Raw genomic sequence first — 20,065 nt, forward strand, 5'->3', positions numbered from 1 at the left:
TGGGGGAGGTTTGCAGGTTGTTGTAGAGGTGGTGGACAGTAGTACTCCAAGGTGGGAGTAGGAAGTGAGGTGGCATTGTGCATGTTTCTCAAGTTCCTGCAGGGCAAGAGTTTCAATGGATGTTACGGGTTACAGGAATTTGAGATTGGATAGCAGGAGATTTTGTGGATAGGAGAATTTTGTGGATGGAGGGAAGGTACTGAAAGGAGGTTTGGACTTGGTTGATATGGTATTGCAGGACTATGTTGGGGAGGGCTAAGGATTGGCAGAATCTGAACAGGTGGAGGTCATTGTGGAAGGAAGTGTGGCAGCCAGAGATGGGTAATTTGATGGCAAGGCCATTGGGGGGGGGGGGGGGGGGGGGAGATTCCATGAATCAAGCAACAATGCAGGATCAGTGTGTGGGAGTGGGATCTGGCTAGGGATAAGGAACCTTTTCTATATTGATGCAGATAGAAGGACCAAGGATCCATGGTGGTGGAAAAATGTGACAAATTACATCAGTAATGTAGAATTACATACGAAAAATTTCGCAAAAATATACCCAAATGCGTGTGAAAATTCACAAATAGGATGAAATGGATGCAGAAGGGAGAAACAAGATTAAATCTAATGGAGTCAACAATATAAATATATATATTACTGTGGATAGGAGGTCTGAGGATGGATAAATGTGGAGAAGAGGGATGGCAGATGTGACTGGATGGTGGAAGTAGTGGATGTGAACTGGAATAGAACGGAGAAAGTGTGGGCGGTGGAGAGGGGTTTGTAGGATGAGATATAAGATTGGTGCGGAGTTAACATACAAAAATACAGAAAATGATGCAGGGAGAGCAATCAATTTGAAAGTACAGGATAAATTATATTGGCAGGAGTAATGTGGGACATAAGATGCTGCACCAACAATCAGCGTGGTCTTGTAGGCATCTGTCATGCGTTGCCAAGACAGTTGATACAGTGTGGCTTCTAAGTAGAGTGTACAGTGCAGTTTGTAGGGCGACAAGAGAAACACAGGAAAGAAGAGACATTGAGTATAGTGATGCAAAAGAAAATAGTAACAAAGGAAAACAGCACTGGGTCAGGATCAAAGAAAAAGCATCAGCCAAAAATCAAACAATGGAAAATCCAAGATGGAATGTAACAATACCAGAGAACGAAAGTTGCTACTCACCATGTAGTGGAGATGATGAGTCGTAGATAGGCCCAACAAAGAGACTGTCATAAATAAAGCTTTTGGCCATTAAGTCCTTCGTCAACAATAGACACACACACACACACACACACACACACACACACACACACACACACACGCACATGCAAATGCAACTCACACACACAACTGCAGTCTCAAGCAACTGAAACCACACTGTGAGCAGCAGCACCAGTGCACAATGGGAGTGGCGACTGGATGGAGCTAAGGAGGAGGCGGTGGCACGGAGGGGAAGATTCAATGATGACATCTTTGTTATCTGGACCGAAGGTGAGGACATCCATCCACATTCCTCCAGAACCTCAACAACCTTCTCACCCATTTGCTTCACCTGGTCCTACTCAACCCAGCAAGCCACCTTCCTAAATGTTGACCTCCACCTCAACGATGGCTACATCAGTACCTCCGTCTAAATCAAACCTACTAACCACCAGCAACCCCTCCACTTCGACAACTGCCACCTGTTCCATACCAAGAAGTCCCTTCCTTACAGCCTAGCCACCCATGGTCATCGCATCTACAGTGATGAGCAGTTCCTCTCAAAATATACCGAGGGTCTCACTGAAGCCTTCACTGACCGTAATTACCCTCCCAACTACGTAGAAAAAAAATCTCCCGTGCCTTTTCTTTCCAGTCTCCCACCACCTCTCAAAGTCCCACCATCCGGCCACACAGAAGTATTCCCTTCGTAGCTCAGTACCACCCATGACCGGAGCATGTGAATTACATTCTCTGCCAGAGTTTCAATTACCTCTCGTCGTGCCCTGAAATGAGAAATGTCATACTCACTATCCTTCCTACCCCTCCCACCCCACCATTCACCAAACCTACACAATATACTTGTCCATCCTTATACAACCCCTGCTCCCAATCCCTTACCTCATGGCTCATACTTCTGTAATAGACCAAGATGCAAGACCTGTCCCATACATCCTCCTGCCACCACCGACTCCAGTCTAATCACTAACACCACCTATCCCATCAAAGGCAGGGCTACTTGTGAAACCAGTCATTTGGTCTACAAGCTAAGCTGCAACCACTGTGCTGCATTCTATGTAGGCATGACAAGCAACAAGCTGTCTGTCCACATGAATGGCCACCGACAAACTGTGGCCAAGAAACAAGTGGACCACCCTGTTGCTGAACACACTGCTAAACATGATATCCTTTATTTCAGTTACTGCTTCACAGCCTGTGCCATATGGATTCTTCCCACCAACACCAGCTTTTCTGAATGTGCAGGTGGGAACATTCACTTCAATATGCCCTACGTTCCTGTAACCCTCCTGTCCTCAAGCTTCATTAGTCACTATCCTCACCCATCCAGCCCCTTCCCTGTTCCCATTGCAGCACTACACAGGCATCATTCCACCACCACATCCAGTCCTTTTACTTCTCTCCTTTTCCTCTACTTCCTCCCCCCCTTCCTCCTCCCCACCTCTCCCCCTGCCGTAACCTGCAGCACTTCAATGTCTGCCACCCCCACCATACTATCCCTCCCCTTCCCTGCCCAAGCCTCTTCCTTACCCCCACCCAGTTGGCAGCTTGTCCTTTCCCCCTTAGTAGGCAATGCTTGCCTGATTGTGAGGGAGGCCAGGAGGCCATTGACCTTGATCAACTCAGGCCTTTACACTTGCCTTATATTTTTTCCATGTCATAAGCATCGGATTAGATATTTAAAGAAGTTCAGGCTACAGGAATAGAACTGTTCGCACTTGTAACACAACTTACATATTACATGTTATGATCTGATATTATGTCAGATAGTGTATCAATTGACAGCAGTGGAGGAAAGAAATACAATAGAAGAAGAATGGGTAGCTTTGAGGAATGAAATAGTGAAGGCAACAGAGGATCAAGTAGGTAAAAAGACGAGGTCTAGTAGAAATCCTTGGGGAACAGAAGAGATACTGAATTTAATTGATGAAAGGAGAAAATACAAAAATGCAGTAAGTGAAGCAGGCAAAAAGGAATACAAACGTCTCGAAAATGAGATCGACAGGAAGTGCAAAATGGCTAAGCAGGGATGGCTAGAGGACAAATGTAAGGATGTAGAGGCATATCTCACTAGGGATAGGGTAAATACTGCCTACAGGAAAATTAAACAGACTTTTGGAGAAAAGAGAACCACTTGCATGAATATCAAGAGCTCAGATGGAAACCCAGTTCTAAGCAAAGAAGGGAAAGCAGAAAGGTGGAAGGAGTATATAGAGGGTCTATACAGGGGCGATGTTCTTGAGCACAGTATTATGGAAATGGAAGAGGAGGTAGATGAAGAAGAAATGGGAGATATGATACTGTGTGAAGAGCTTGACAGAGCACTGAAAGACCTGAGTCAAAACAAGGACCCAGGAGTAGACAACATTCCATTAGAACTACTGACGGCCTTGGGAGAGCCAGTCCTGACAAAACTCTACCATCTGGTGAGCAAGATGTATGAGACAGGCAAAATACCCTCGACTTCAAGAAGAATATAATAATTCCAATCCCAAAGAAAGCAGGTGTTGACAGATGTGAAAATTACCGAACTATCAGTTTAATAAGTCACAGCTGCAAAATACTGACACGAATTCTTTACAGACGAATGGAAAAACTGGTAGAAGCCGACCTCGGGGAAGATCAGCTTAGATTCCGTAGAAATGTTGGAACACGCGAGGCAATACTGACCCTACGACTTATCTTAGAAGAAAGATTAAGAAAAGGCAAACCTACATTTCTAGCATTTGTAGACTTAGAGAAAGCTTTTGACAATGTTGACTGGAATACTCTCTTTCAAATTCTGAAAGTGGCAGGGGTAAAATACAGGGAGCGAAAGGCTATTTACAATTTGTACAGAAATCAGATTGCAGTTATGAGAGTTGAGGGACATGAAAGGGAAGCAGTGGTTGGGAAGGGAATGAGACAGGGTTGTAGCCTCTCCCCAATGCTATTCAATCTGTATATTGAGCAAGCAATAAAGGAAACAAAAGAAAAGTTCCGAGTAGGTATTAAAATCCATGGAGAAGAAATAAAAACTTTTAGGTTTGCCGATGACATTGTTATTCTGTCAGAGACAGCAAAGGACTTGGAAGAGCAGTTGAATGGAATGGATAGTGTCTTGAAAGGAGGGTATAAGATGAACGCCAACAAAAGCAAAACGAGGATAATGGGATGTAGTCGAGTGAACTCGAGTGATGCTGAGGGAATTAGATTAGGAAATGAGACACTTAAAGTAGTAAAGGAGTTTTGTTATTTGGGGAGCAAAATAACTGATGATGGTCGAAGTAGACTGGCAATGGCAAGGAAAGCGTTTCTGAAGAAGAAAAATTTGTTAACATCGAGTATTGATTTAAGTGTCACGAAGTCGTTTCTGAAAGTATTTGTATGGAGTGTAACCATGTATGGAAGTGAAACATGGACGATAAATAGTTTAGACAAGAAGAGAATAGAAGCTTTCAAAATGTGGTGCTACAGAAGAATGCTGAAGATTAGATGGGTAGATCACATAACTAATGATGAGGTATTGAATAGAATTGGGGAGAAGAGGAGTTTGTGGCACAACTTGACTAGAAGAAGGGATCGGTTGGTAGGACATGTTCTGAGGCATCAAGGGATCACCAATTTAGTATTGGAGTTCAGTGTGGAGGGTAAAAATCGTAGAGGGAGACCGAAAGATGAATACACTAAGCAGATTCAGACGGATGTAGGCTGCAGTAGGTACTGGGACATGAAGAAGCATGCACAGGATAGAGTAGCATGGAGAGATGCATGAAACTAGTCTCAGGACTGAAGACCACAACAACAACAGTGTATCAAGTAGACAAGTTGAGGCCATAAGTGGCTGCTCTCAATTGCATTAAGGCCAAGTTCTCATTCAAATGAGCAAAAAATAGGTAGACCAGTTGAGTCCGTAAGTGGGTGTTCTCAATTAGAATAAGGCCAAGTTCTCATACAAATGAGCAAAAAATAGGCAAAGTTTGGAAATTCTATTTGAGACAATGAAAAGACATACAAAGGCTCTGTCTGGGGATTATGATTGATCATACTTTGAACTTTGTTTTAGATTTTCAATTAAAAAAAAAAAATGCCGCCCGTAATTATGATGTGATCAGTGGCCTGGAGTTCGAAGTATACAGACTGCATGCAGTATAGACTCTCAGGAGTTATCTGAAATTAAGAATGGATTACATCAGTTGACACTGCATTAAATATACAGGAACTTATATCTATCTACAATTAAATAACCTTAAATTTAATGATATGGTGCTAACTCAAACTTTGAGTTTGATTTTTGCGTGTGTGTTTAACTACTTACAGCTTTACGTAAAATAGTTAACATTAAAAAATCTCGTATATTATAGGTATAAGCTCCCAAGAAAATAGGTTCAAAGGCAGAATTTAATAGGAGGAACTGTTTTTATTTTATGCTCCACACTGTTTTGAAAAACTGTTACTCAAGAAAAACCTGTTTAGAGGCTAGGGAAAACTTGTATATGTATTATTAGTTCAATTTGCATAAAAAAGTACATGTTATTATATATTTTTGACGTTGCTGAACACAAATCTGAAGATAGATTTTCAAAATTCAAAATGGCTAATCTAATGTGGCAGGTCAAAAATTATGTTCTGACCAATTTGTACCAAAATTTGAACAAAAAAAAGTGTTTTCATTACTTACGTCTAGTCTGCAACTCCAGGGCTGCATATCAACCCTCCTTGTATCTCGAATTGTTTGTGGATAGCAATTCCCTTTCTTCTTGCCAAGAAAATCCGATCTGGCTGAGTTGTGTTAAGCAACCTGCACATACTATTTGTCAGCTTTTTTGGCAAATATGCTTGCATGCCTACTGCAATATAAATCATTTTGTGAACGAGCATCACAGTATGACAATTTTTCTATTAGAGCTGGGCATCTTCGGGTGAGAGTGTTCCATGGCAGCCGTGACACTGCTTTGAACAATGGGCTGTAGAAACTTTCATAACCCATGAATTAAAAAACCTTTTCATTCCAACTTTGCAGTCATGTATGCCTTGCAAAAAATGCAATAAAAAGAAAAGCAAGTTTTTGACCATTTTGAATGAGAACCTGGCCTTAAACGAAGTCCTAAATGTTACAAAGGGTGGGGGAATCGGGGCAAGAATACATGTGTTGAATTGTACTGACCTCTTCATAATTGCACATGTTAGATATACTGTGTACCCCCATTTTAGAAGATTTGCTTTGTGTGTCAGTGTTTGTGCCGGAATGCTGTTGAGGGTGGAGGTACCTCAAAAAGAATGAAAATATGAAATTTCTTTTTATTGGTGTTTATGATGTTTTGAAGTCTGCTTTGTGCACATATATCAGTATTTTGGACAAACTCCTTATTTAAAGGTCTCAGACTTCAATTTAAATGGCAGTTTGCAAAGTCAGACACACAAACTTGTTGCTCTGTGAGTTCTACATTTTTTTCATTCATTTGAGATTACAGTTGTTAGCTACATTGTTTCTTGTCTTGTATTCCATTGTTTCCTGTAGTAATAATAATACCAAATGTGTGTTTTTTGTTTCTTAACAAAGAAATGCTAAGACTGACCACCAAAATTTTCAAAAAGGGGTCTGGTCGACCTGGAAGAAAGAAAACAGTGAATATAAAGAAAACAATATTCGATCTGTGCATGAAATGTGTACTATTGCAGAGGGGTTAACAGCAGTGAAAAGCTTATCTGTCATTATGAACTTACCTAACTCACTTACAAAAATTCAGAAATATAATTCTTTACTGGATGTTGCTTGCAAATCAGTGGCAGTGTAGGCTATAATAGTTGCAATGAAAGGATCTCTGAATTTAAATGAAAAGTATATTGCAGGAATATATTAAGACTTGGTAATAAAAATTTAAACTCAGTTTCCTGAAACTTCTGTTTTTTTTATAGACTAATGTACCTTTTCTGTGAAACCATTTGTCCCAGAGCAACGTCTTGGCACATGTGAATGAAGTGACATTTTTTGAACTTCCTAGCTATATTATAAAGGACCTGTGATCCCTTTAATTTTAAAAATATGCTGAGAAAACAGGTCATTACTAAAACATTTGTAAAAATTACAGATTCACTATACTAGTCTTTAAAAATGTTAGATTATTAACAGAGAGTGTAAATGTATGGGGAAAAAAATTCAGTGTGCTGCTGTTAATATTTCCTGAGGTACTTTGAAAATAATCTGTTTAACATGGTGGAGATACAAGGTACCTTCTGCCTTAAGATGTCACATTAAAGGTGGATAGTTCTTCTGATCATTTCTTCTAGTGATATCCTTGTGAAGTTGACCACAAATCCACATTAGGCTGAGGTTGGTCTTCATACTTCTCATTGATCTTAGAGAGCTATTTCATGATTTCAGCCTTTGGCTAAATGGAGGACTTCATTCTCTCTTTGTAAGAAATCGTCTCCCATCTAATTATCACTGGAGTGATTCCAACCAGGCAGTAGAACTTCTCTACAGGAGTATGTTTTGGAGAGCTAGTGATGAGTCTGCACAAATAATTGAGGGTCGATCCATATGAATTGGTCCAGTGACGGTTGCTTGACCATTTTTTAATATTTTAATTTTTTTATATGTGATTGCCCTATGTTTGAGAAGTTCAAAACAGTTTTAAAATCATTTATCTTGCACCTTTACTGGATGGTGGCCATTTTTATTTGTAGGTGTGACGAATTTTCAGTCTGGAGACATTAGCAAAAATATGAATATCTCTGCACTGGGTTTAGTTACAACGTTGCAATTGACATGATTGTTTTTAGAAAAGTGTCCCCTACAACATTGTCTATTACACAAAAATACCCTAAATTCAAAATGACATCCAAAGTTTGGTATCCAAATTTTCAAAAATCCACTTTTTTAGGCCCAAAAATAACAAACAAGGAGTGATTTATGAGAGTCTATTTTTTTCCTATAGTTAGATATCATGCACTACTAGCCTCATATAGAGCAAGAACATTTACAAATGTTTCCTTAATGTTTTATGAATTTTTGAAATTGTATCATTTTTTGTATAGTTTGGGGTTAGTTATCTCAGGTGGGACTGAATGTGAAAATATGATTTTTACACAGTTTGTACACCTGTATGATAGCAATGTACTGTAAAAATTTCAGTATCGATATCTGACTGTGAACAAAAATATGAATTTTTGAAAAAGAGAAGATAATTCACATTACTCTACAACTGATATTGTGGCTGTTGCCTATTTAAATGGTTTATTGTTTCATTGTAATAAAATTTGTGACATATATTTAGTTAACACTATCACCCAATATTCATTTAGTTTATTTATTTTTAATAATGTAATTTTAAACAATAGGAACTTTGCCTTTTTCTTTGGTGATAAAAATGCCCATTTATGTTTAGGTCTATTGTCAGTAAAGAAGTACATTATTGCTGCGTGTTGCATTGTAGAAGCACATTATTTCTGGGTGTGGCATTGTTGTAGTCAGTCTGTTCTGAAACCTCTGTTAGAGTGGATGCACATACGAGGGTTGTTTTTTTAAGTAAGGGCCATTTTTATTTTTAAAAAAAGATACAAATACTTTTGTAAAAAAACTTTTATTTTCTGATTCTACACACTTTTACCTATTTTTCTACATAGTTGCCTTGTTTATTTAAACACTTGTCATACCATACAACTAAGATTTAATTCCCTCATCAAAGAATTCGGCCGCCTGCTCCAACAGCCAAGAGTTCACGGCCGCTTTCACTTCATCGTCATCATTGAAGCGCTGCCCGCCAAGATGGTGTTTCAGGTACCGGAAAAGGTGAAAATTGCTAGGAACAAGGTCGGGGCTGTATGGTGCATGGTCCAAAACTTCCCAGCCAAAAGAATCAATCAAATCCCGAGTCTTTTGAGAGGTGTGAGGCCTAGCGTTATCGTGCAGGAGCAAAACTCCTTTTGTCAGCATGCCGCGCCTTTTGTTTTGAATTGCTCTGTGGAGCTTCTTTAGAGTTGCACAGTAGGCATCTGAGTTGATTGTCGTTCCTTGTGGCGTAAAGTCCACTAGCAAAACACCGCGCCGGTCCCAGAACACAGTTGCCATAATCTTGTGCTTTGACAGCGTCTGTTTGGCTTTGACCTTGACGGGTGAGGTTGTGTGTCGCCATTCCATCGATTGTCGCTTGCTTTCGGGAGTGATATGGAATACCCATGTTTCATCTCCAGTGACAATTTGACTCAAAATGTCATCCCCTTCTTCCTCGTAATGAATCAAAAAGTCCAGTGAAGTGGCAAATCTCTTCCCTTTGTGGTCCTCTGTGAGGAGTCTGGGTACCCACCGAGAACACAGTTTCTTAAAGTTTAGGTTTTCAGACACAATTTTGTACAAAACCAATCTTGAAACTTGTGGAAATTCCAAAGAAAGAGTGGAAATTGTGAATCTTCTGTCCTCACGAATCTTTGTTTCGACTGCAGCCACCAAATCATCAGTGATCACAGAGGGCTGGCCTGAGCGTTCTTCGTCATGGACGTTTTGACGGCCATTTTTAAACTCTCTAACCCATTGATGCACTTTACCTTCACTCATTGCATTCAAGCCATAAACTTCTGTTAGCTGATGATGAATTTCTGCAGCTGATAGGCTTCTCACGGTCAAGAAACTTATCACTGACTGTATCTCACACGCGGCGGGCGATTCAATAATCGTAAACATTATAAAGTAGCACAGCGATGCGTACACGTCAGCTACAGAGCTGCAACTTGCATCAGTGTGAACGGGAAGGATGCCGGCAAGTGGCGTGGTGGCTTGTTGCGGCGTCTGCGTGAACTACTGGACTATACGCGCGAACGGCCCTTACTTAAAAAACAACCCTCGTACTTCATTGAGAGTGTAGAATGTGTTATGTGCTTTGTTCTGTGTGTAATTTGTAATTAATTTTGAGAGATCAACTGCAATGCAATAGCATGGATGAACACTGCTCTGTTGGACAGATAGCAAGTGAAGTGTGTCACAAAACAGTTAATGGTTCAGTTTCAAAAAACTCGAAAAATGTCAGTGACGTTGATGAAGTTAGACAAACTTTGTTTAAATTTCAAGTAAGTTCTTCTGTAACATCAGTGTGTGAGTATCGTGAGAAGAAATATATTCTGAAATACAACCGCATTTTTGGAAGAAAGTGCTGTGTTTCACTTTAAGTTCATAAAAAGCATATTGCTAAAGGTTTGAGGGAAATAAAACTTGAACATTTGTCCTTGTCATGTGAGAGTGAAACAACTTCCCAGTGAAACGTAATGTGATTCCTGGAAATTCCCTGTGCCCAAATTGTTACTCAAAAATATTTGTTGTTACTCCAGAAGCAGAATCATGTAACCTTGTTAATGACATTAATATTCCTAATAAGGAAGCTGTTAGCATATTGGATTGTCCTTGTTCTAAGTTAGACGTATCTCCTGCTTAGAAAATAATGAAATTAAGTAGCAGAAAAAGAAAAGCAGCTGTTGAAAATAAGGTACAACAAATTTCAGACCGAATTAGAAAAGACTTGGAATCATGCTTTAATAATACAGATACCAACATTATTTCTAAAGAAGAAGAAAACCTACCACCAGCGTCATCTGCTACTGAATATTTGAGCTTGATAGAGAAATTAAAAATTAAATGTTCAGTGACGTCTAAAGAGGAAAAAGTTAAAACTTTAAGTTTGCTCCCTGACTCATGGTAAAGAGAAAAAATAGTTCATCAATTCAACATTTCTCATCGTTTGGTTAAACTAACCCGAATATTTGTGAAAGAGCAAGGCATTCTTCCAGTTTTAGGAAAGAAGAAAGGAGGAGGTACAAGTGAAGAAACAATTAAAAAGATGCAGCAGTTTTTTGAAGATGATGAAAACAGTTGAATGTGCCCAGGTTCCAAAGATAGCAAAAGAGCTGTTATAAATGGAGTTAAAGTAACAAAGCAGAAACGACTAGTGCTGTAAAATTTAAATGAACTTTATGTAGCTTTCAAAAATTGTCATCCTAAATGCAAAATTGGAAGGTCAAAATTTTGTGACCTGTGCCGTAAGTGGTGTATTTTGGTTGGATTGTCAGGGACACACTCCGTATGTGTTTGTTTGTATCATCAGAATGTCAAACTGATGATTGCAGGTGCAAAACTCAGTGATCTTAACTACAAAGAGTTACGAAGTTTAATGGTCTGTGACACTAACAGTTATGACTGCATGATGAGTTTGTGTAATAAATGCCCTGGTAAGGAAACCATTATTGAATTGTTTCACGAATATGATGAGGAAATGCCAGACAGTATTACCTTCAAATAGTGGGTCGCAACTGACATGGCAGAAATGATAACAGTGGTTAAATCTCAGGAAGAGTACTTGGAATCTTTAATTGATAACTTACAAAAACTCAAAAGTCACCACTATGTTTCTAAAATCCAAAAGAAGTTTTTGAAGGACATAAAAGCACAACGTCATGAGCCTGAATGCATAGTGCTAGCTGATTTTGCAGAAAATTTTACATTTGTGGTTCAGGATGCAATACAAGGGTACCACTGGGTCAATGACCAGGCAACAGTGCATCCTTTTATTCTAACAAAGAGATAGAGGGGCTGGCCAGTACTTACCTCAGCTCAGTACAGCCGATAGATACACATAAAACAAAACCGAAAATTTATGTTCCTAGCTTTCGGAACAAATGTTCCTTCATCGGGGAGGAGAGAGGGGAAAGAAAGGGAAGAAGGGAAAGGAGATTCAGTTACTCACAACCCAGGTTATGAAGCAACAGGGAAAGGAAAATAGGGAGGGTAGCAAGGATGGAGGCATGGTTGTCAGAGGGAAGCCAAAGATATTCTACTGTAAGTACTGTGCCAGCTTCAAACCAAAGAGGATGCATACAGAAGTAAAGAGGTATATAGTATAAAGATAAACACAACTATGCAGGATGAAAAGATGCGTGAATGGCTAAGAGGAAAGGGAAAGAGGAGAAGACTGAAGAGTAAATGGGAGTGAGGTTGTTTAACGTAGGTTCAGTCCAGGGGGATGGCGGGATGAAAGGATGTGTTGGAGTGCAAGTTCCCATCTCCGCAGTTCAGAGGGACTGGTGTTGGGTGTGAGAAGCCAAATGGCACATACGGTGTAGCAGGTTCCTAGGTCCCTAGAATTATGCTGGAGGGCATGCTCCGCTACTGGGTATTGGGCATCTCCTAGGCGGACAGTTCGTCTGTGTCTGTTCATGCGCTCAGCCAGTTTAGTTGTTGTCATGCCGATGTAAAAGGCTGTGCAGTGCAGGCATGTCAGTTGATAAATGACATGTGTAGTTTCACATGTGGCCCTGCCTTGAATTCTGTACGTTTTACCAGTAGCGGGGCTGGAGTAGGCGGTTGTGGGGGGATGCATGGGGCAGGTTTTGCAGCGGGGTCGGTTACAGGGGTAGGAACCGCTGGGTAGAGAAGGTAGTCTGGGAATATTGTAGGGTTTAACAAGGATGTTACGGAGGTTAGGGGGCCGACGAAAGGAAACTCTGGGTGGTGTGGGGAGAATTTTGTCAAGGGATGACAATAAAGGTTTCAGGTGGGAGAGGAGTGGGAATGGATGTGAGGCGTGTGATCAAAGACACAAACCACTTCCTAAAACGCCTGACATCCATTGCCACTCCTCTCCCACCTGAAACCTTTCTTGTCACCATAGATGCTACATCCCTTTACACAAACATCCCACATACCCATGGTCTCTCTGCCCTTGAGCACTACCTCTCCCAACGCCCACCCGAAGATCTTCCAAAAACCTCGTTCCTTATCACACTTACCAACTTCATCCTCACCCATAGTTACTTCACTTTTGAAGGCCAGACCTACAAACAAATCAGGGGAACGGCCATGGGAACCAGGATGGCTCCATCCTATGCCAACCTCTTCATGGGCCGCATGGAGGAGGCTTTCCTAAAGACCCAACAGCTGCTTCCCCTGGCCTGGTATAGGTTTATAGATGACATCTTTGTGGTCTGGACTCATGGTGAAGAAACACTCCTTAATTTCCTCCATAACCTCAACTCCTTTTCGAATCTGAATTTCACCTGGTCCTTCTCCAAAACCCAAGCCACCTTCCTGGATGTTGACCTTCATCTTGTTAAAGCTCACATCCACACCTCCGTCCATATCAAACCCACAAACAAACAACAGTACCTTCACTTTGATAGCTGCCATCCATTCCACATCAAACGCTCCCTTCCCTACAGCCTAGGTATTCGTGGCAAACGTATCTGCTCCAGTGACGAATCCCTCAACAATTACACTAATAACATGACCAGTGCTTTCCTCTCCCGCAACTATCCTGCAGACCTTGTCCACAAACAGATCTCTCGAGCAATACATCTCCCCGTCCAACAACAATGTTCCTACCCCCAGACCACACAGAAGCATCCCCCTTGTCACCCAATATTATCCTGGCCTCGAAAACATCAACAAATTACTCCGCCAGGGATATGATTTTCTCAAGTCAACCCCTGAAATGAGATCATCCCTTGACAAAATTCTCCCCACACCACCCAGAGTTTCCTTTCGTCGGCCCCCTAACATCCTTGTTAAACCCTACAATATTCCCAGACTACCTTCTCTACCCAGCGGTTCCTACCCCTGTAACCGACCCCGCTGCAAAACCTGCCCCATGCATCCCCCCACAACCGCCTACTCCAGCCCCGCTACTGGTAAAACGTACAGAATTCAAGGCAGGGCTACATGTGAAACTACACATGTCATTTATCAACTGACATGCCTGCACTGCACAGCCTTTTACATCGGCATGACAACAACTAAACTGGCTGAGCGCATGAACGGACACAGACGAACTGTCCGCCTAGGAGATGCCCAATACCCAGTAGCGGAGCATGCCCTCCAGCATAATTCTAGGGACCTAGGAACCTGCTACACCGTATGTGCCATTTGGCTTCTCACACCCAACACCAGTCCCTCTGAACTGTGGAGATGGGAACTTGCACTCCAACACATCCTTTCATCCCGCCATCCCCCTGGACTGAACCTACGTTAAACAACCTCACTCCCATTTACTCTTCAGTCTTCTCCTCTTTCCCTTTCCTCTTAGCCATTCACGCATCTTTTCATCCTGCATAGTTGTGTTTATCTTTATACTATATACCTCTTTACTTCTGTATGCATCCTCTTTGGTTTGAAGCTGGCACAGTACTTACAGTAGAATATCTTTGGCTTCCCTCTGACAACCATGCCTCCATCCTTGCTACCCTCCCTATTTTCCTTTCCCTATTGCTTCATAACCTGGGTTGTGAGTAACTGAATCTCCTTTCCCTTCTTCCCTTTCTTTCCCCTCTCTCCTCCCCGATGGAGGAACATTTGTTCCGAAAGCTAGGAACATAAATTTTCGGTTTTGTTTTATGTGTATCTATCGGCTGTACTGAGCTGAGGTAAGTACTGGCCAGCCCCTCTATCTCTTTGTTAGTATTTATTTCACATCTTTATATGAGATTTTCCATTAATCATTTAGATCCTTTTATTCTCTACATTAAAAATGAGGAAGATGAAGTTTGCAGTTCTTCAATTTGCCTTCTAAGCAACTACTTGGAGCACAACACTTTGGCTGTACATGTGTTTCAAAAGTATGTAATAAATTACATAAAAGAAAATTTTCCCAATGTTAAGAAGCTGATATACTTTTCAGATGGAACAAAAAGAATTTTTCAAATCTGTGCAACCACAAAGTAGACTTTGGGTTGGTGGCTGAATGGCACTTTTTTGCATCTTGCCATAGTAAAAATGCATGTGATGGCGTAGGAGGTGCAATAAAACATGAAGTAAGTAAAGCCAGCCTACAAAGACCAACCAAAGACCAAATTCTTGTAGTATATGACATGTGTGTCTTTTGCAAGGATAATATGAAAGGCATTACCTATTTTCTGATCAAGAAGGAAGAAGTGGTTCTGCATATGAAAACAACACTTCAGACCAAATTTAAAAACTGTATAGCAATAAAAGGAACAAGGCATTTCCACAAATTCCTTGGCATTGCAGAAAACTTAGTTCAATGCTATGTAACATCAGAAACCAAAATTTATGTGGATCATTGTGTCAGTAAAATTACATCTGTCTTTAACGTTTTAAGACATAGTGGCATGTGTGTATGATGGGCAGTGGTGGCTTGCGGAGGTTGAAAGAATAAGCATGTCAAAATAATATAAATGTTAATTTCAGTGATGTTTACACTTTTTGTATATAATTCAGTACCTTACTTCAATAATAATTGATTATATCCCACCAATATCACACATGAATAGGCAACAGCCAAAGGTTCAGTAGTAGAGTAATGTAAATTATCTCCACATTTCAAAAATTCAAGTCTTTGTTCACAATCCCACATGAGATAACTAACCCAAAAATTTACAAAAAATGAAAATTTTCAAATTTCAAAAATTCATAAAAAATTAAGGAAACATTTGTAAGTGTTCTTGCTCTATTGAGGCTAATAGTGTATGATATCCAAGTATAGGAAAAAAATAGACTCATAAATCACTCCTTGTTTTTTTTTGGGCCTAAAAAGTGGATTTTTGAAAATTTGGATACCAAACTTTGGATGTCATTTTGACTGGTAATTTTTGAATTTATGGTATTTTTGTGTAATAGACAATGTTGTAGGGGACACTTTTCTAAAAACAATCATGTCAATTGCAACGTTGTAACTAAACCCAGTGCAGAGATATTCATACACTCCTGGAAATGGAAAAAAGAACACATTGACACAGGTGTGTCAGACCCACCATACTTGCTCGGGACACTGCGGGAGGGCTGTACAAGCAATGATCACACGCACGGCACAGGGGACACACCAGGAACCGCGGTGTTGGCCGTCGAATGGCGCTAGCTGCGCAGTATTTGTGCACCGCCGCCGTCAGTGTCAGCCAGTTTGCCGTGGCATACGGAGCTCCATCGCAGTCTTTAACACTGGTAGCATGCCGCGACAGCGTGGACGTGAACCGTATGTGCAGTTGACGGACTTTGAGCGAGGGCGTATAGTGGGCATGCGGGAGGCCGAGTGGACGTACCGCCGAATTGCTCAACACGTGGGGCGTGAGGTCTCCACAGTACATCGATGTTGTCGCTAGTGGTCGGCGGAAGGTGCACGTGCCCGTCGACCTGGGACCGGACCGCAGCGACGCACGGATGCACGCCAAGACCGTAGGATCCTACGCAGTGCCGTAGGGGACCGCACCGCCACTTCCCAGCAAATTAGGGACACTGTTGCTCCTGGGGTATCGGCGAGGACCATTCGCAACCGTCTCCATGAAGCTGGGCTACGGTCCCGCACACCGTTAGGCCGTCTTCCGCTCACACCCCAACATCGTGCAGCCCGCCTCCAGTGGTGTCGCGACAGGCGTGAATGGAGGGACGAATGGAGACGTGTCGTCTTCAGCGATGAGAGTCGCTTCTGCCGTGGTGCCAATGATGGTCGTATGCGTGTTTGGCGCCGTGCAGGTGAGCGCCACAATCAGGACTGCATACGACCGAGGCACACAGGGCCAACACCCGGCATCATGGTGTGGGGAGCGATCTCCTACACTGGCCGTACACCACTGGTGATCGTCGAGGGGACACTGAATAGTGCACGGTACATCCAAACCGTCATCAAACCCATCGTTCTACCATTCCTAGACCGGCAAGGGAACTTGCTGTTCCAACAGGACAATGCACGTCCGCATGTATCCCGTGCCACCCAACGTGCTCTAGAAGGTGTAAGTCAACTACCCTGGCCAGCAAGATCTCCGGATCTGTCCCCCATTGAGCATGTTTGGGACTGGATGAAGCGTCGTCTCACGCGGTCTGCACGTCCAGCACGAACGCTGGTCCAACTGAGGCGCCAGGTGGAAATGGCATGGCAAGCCGTTCCACAGGACTACATCCAGCATCTCTACGATCGTCTCCATGGGAGAATAGCAGCCTGCATTGCTGCGAAAGGTGGATATACACTATACTAGTACCGACATTGTGCATGCTCTGTTGCCTGTGTCTATGTGCCTGTGGTTCTGTCAGTGTGATCATGTGATGTATCTGACCCCAGGAATGTGTCAATAAAGTTTCCCCTTCCTGGGACAATGAATTCACGGTGTTCTTATTTCAATTTCCAGGAGTGTATTTTTGCTAACGTCTCTTAACTGAAACATCGTCGCGCACTTACAAACAAAAATGGCCACCATTCAGTAAAGGTGAAAAGCAAAATTTTTTAAAAAGCTGTTCGGAACTTCTCAATTACAGGGTAATCACATATAAAAAATTAAAATATTTAAAAATGGTCAGGCAACTTAATATTTATTTGACCACTTCATTTGGATTGACCCTTGAGTGTGATATCAGCTTGATTAGCATTGGGATATTTGTGCTAGATGGCAGAGCCATCTTCACCAGTGGAATAGCAAACTGCTAGTGCTTTTGTTTTTACCACTTGTGGTTTTTTACCTATAATTTTGTAAAGATTAGTGTTTCTCTCACTGACTTTGTAAACGTTAAATAACTTTGCACTGAAAGTACTAGGTGTTTCACAAGTGTGTTAAGGAAATATTCAGAACTGATTCATGTGAAGCTGATGTTTCTTAAGATGAAAATAAATTTTTAAAACAGTGCAAAAATCATTCATATAAAAAATTTATATACTAATTTAACAATATTTAAGTGGAATTATCATTGCATAAGCATAATATCATGATAAGTTTTGTATTCTGTTTGTCTTACTGTTGGTATTTTATTTTTAGATGTCTGCTGCAAGTCCAGTTGGCACACTAGCTTACATTATTGATGAAGAGGCATTATTAGTCCGCGTCAACAGTGGATGGCAGTATATAGCAGTAAGTGCAATGTCTTAGGATATAGTCAACAATATTTATCCTTTGAGTTACATTCTTCACATATTGAAAGAACAGTTGTAAGGGTCAGGAGGCTGTGACCCTTACAGGTGCTGGATGGAGATCTGGGGGCCTATCAGGTGCTGTGGATGCTATTGAAACAGTATTAGCAAATTATATATTTATTAACTTTAGTTTACAATCGAATTGTCTCCTCCTACTTCTCCTCCTCCTCCTCCTCCTCCTCCTCCTCTTCCTCCGCAGCAGCAGCAGAGAGGAGAGCTGGAGATGCAGTAAACAGAGTGGAATGCGCTGATGTGCACAGCTCAGCAGAGTCTCGAAGCCGCTCACGTAGCACGAGCGGAACTGTGCAGGGTAGCTGGCAGCAGGCATCGCTCGTCTGGTGGTGATGCCTGATAGCTCGACAACACTTTTGACTATAACTTTGATGATGAATGGGACCACGGTCTTTGTGGAATTTTTAAATGGAATCATTCCACTTTTGGCTCTTAAAATGTTATGATTGCAGTTTCAACATGTGGTCATTTCCAAGCATTGTGGAATGTTGTAACCTACTCAGTAATATAAAGCTTTGACATACTTTGCAAGAACAGAGGCATGTGGTCTTGTGTTGTGAATTTATCTGCTGTTCCATACACTAAATGCATTATTTCACCAGCTTTCTAACATGTGTAGCAAATGGATCAGCAGATAAATTCACAATACCACATACTGCTGAGCTTGCACAGTGTGTCACAGCTTTATACGAGGGCTATCCACAAAGTACATTACGTTTTCATTTGTGTCCGTTAGGGGCGGGGCTAGCGTAGCCATCTTGGTGTCATGGCATTCCGCCACTCAGTCGGCATCCTGCCTTGCTAGTGAGAGGTTTGTGCTGTACTCCGTTGAGCTACTGTGACAGTTTGAAATGTCAGCCTTAATTGAAAATGCCGCGAAGTGTGAAGTGTGTGCTGTAATAAGGTTTCTGACAGCTAAAAACTGTACACCGATAGAAATCTATCGGCAGCTTTGTGAAGTGTATGGGGACAATGGGTCATAAAATTTAAAAATGGCCGAACTAACGTTCTCAATGAAGAGCAAAGTGGAAGACCCAGCATAGTGACTGCCGAACTTGTCGAAAAAGTCGATGCCGCGGTCTTTGAAAACCGTAATTTCACAATAACGGAACTCTCTATGAGTTTTCCACAAATTTCACGAAGTTTGTTGCACGAAATCATTACCGAAAAGCTTGGTTACCACAAGTTTTGTGCAAGATGGATACCAAAAATCTTGACAGAGATTCACAAAAATCAGCGAATGGCTGCAGCATTAACATTTTTGGATGCTTACAAGAAAGATGGCGACTCATTACTTGATCGCATCGTTACTGGTGACGAAACATGGGTTAAGCATGTGAACTGCGAGACAAAATTGCAGTCAATTCAGTGGGGGCACACAAATTCCCCCCCAAAAACCCAAGAAATGCATGCAGACGATGTCGGCAAGGAAGGTGATGGCGACTGTCTTTTGGGACAGAAAAGGTGTGATTTTTGTGGATTTCCTGGAAAGAGGCACTACAATAAACTCTCAAAGGTATTGCCAAACTCTGCACAACCTCAGAAGAGGAATATAAAACAAGCACAGGGGAAAGTTGGGCTCAATGATCTTGCTGATTTACGACAACGCCCGGGCCCACACGGCAAATGCCACTCGTGAAGTTATCGAATCTTTTAAGTGGGAGTTGTTTCCTCATCCGCTGTACAGTCCCGACCTGGCACCGAGCGACTTCCACTTAATCCCAGCAATGAAGAAGTGGTTGGCTATGCAGCATTTTGATGACGATGCACAGCTTCAAGAAGAGGTAACCATGTGGTTGAAGGCGCAGGCGGCCGAATTTTACGACGAAGGAACTTCCAAGCTCATCCATTGCTGCGATAAGTGCCTTAATTTAAATGGCAACTATGTAGAAAAGTAGTATTTAAGTGTGGGTTTCATCTATATATAATAAAAAAATTTCCAATACTTTATTTATTTTTAATTCCAAAACGTAAT

The 20,065-nt window shown here is 41.6% G+C and overlaps 1 protein-coding gene across 1 annotated transcript in view; it reads left to right on the plus strand.

Moving 5' to 3' along the window:
- LOC126176012 (collagen alpha-1(I) chain-like) overlaps window positions 1–20,065 on the plus strand; it is a 1,061,651-nt gene that overhangs the window by 993,018 nt on the left and 48,568 nt on the right. The window contains exon 22 of the mRNA XM_049923130.1: window positions 17,924–18,016. Coding sequence (XP_049779087.1) covers window positions 17,924–18,016 — 93 coding nt within the window. The remainder of the gene's footprint in view (window positions 1–17,923; window positions 18,017–20,065) is intronic.

This window comes from Schistocerca cancellata, chromosome 3, assembly GCF_023864275.1.
Source record: "Schistocerca cancellata isolate TAMUIC-IGC-003103 chromosome 3, iqSchCanc2.1, whole genome shotgun sequence".
In the NCBI taxonomy this organism is placed as follows: domain Eukaryota; kingdom Metazoa; phylum Arthropoda; class Insecta; order Orthoptera; family Acrididae; genus Schistocerca; species Schistocerca cancellata.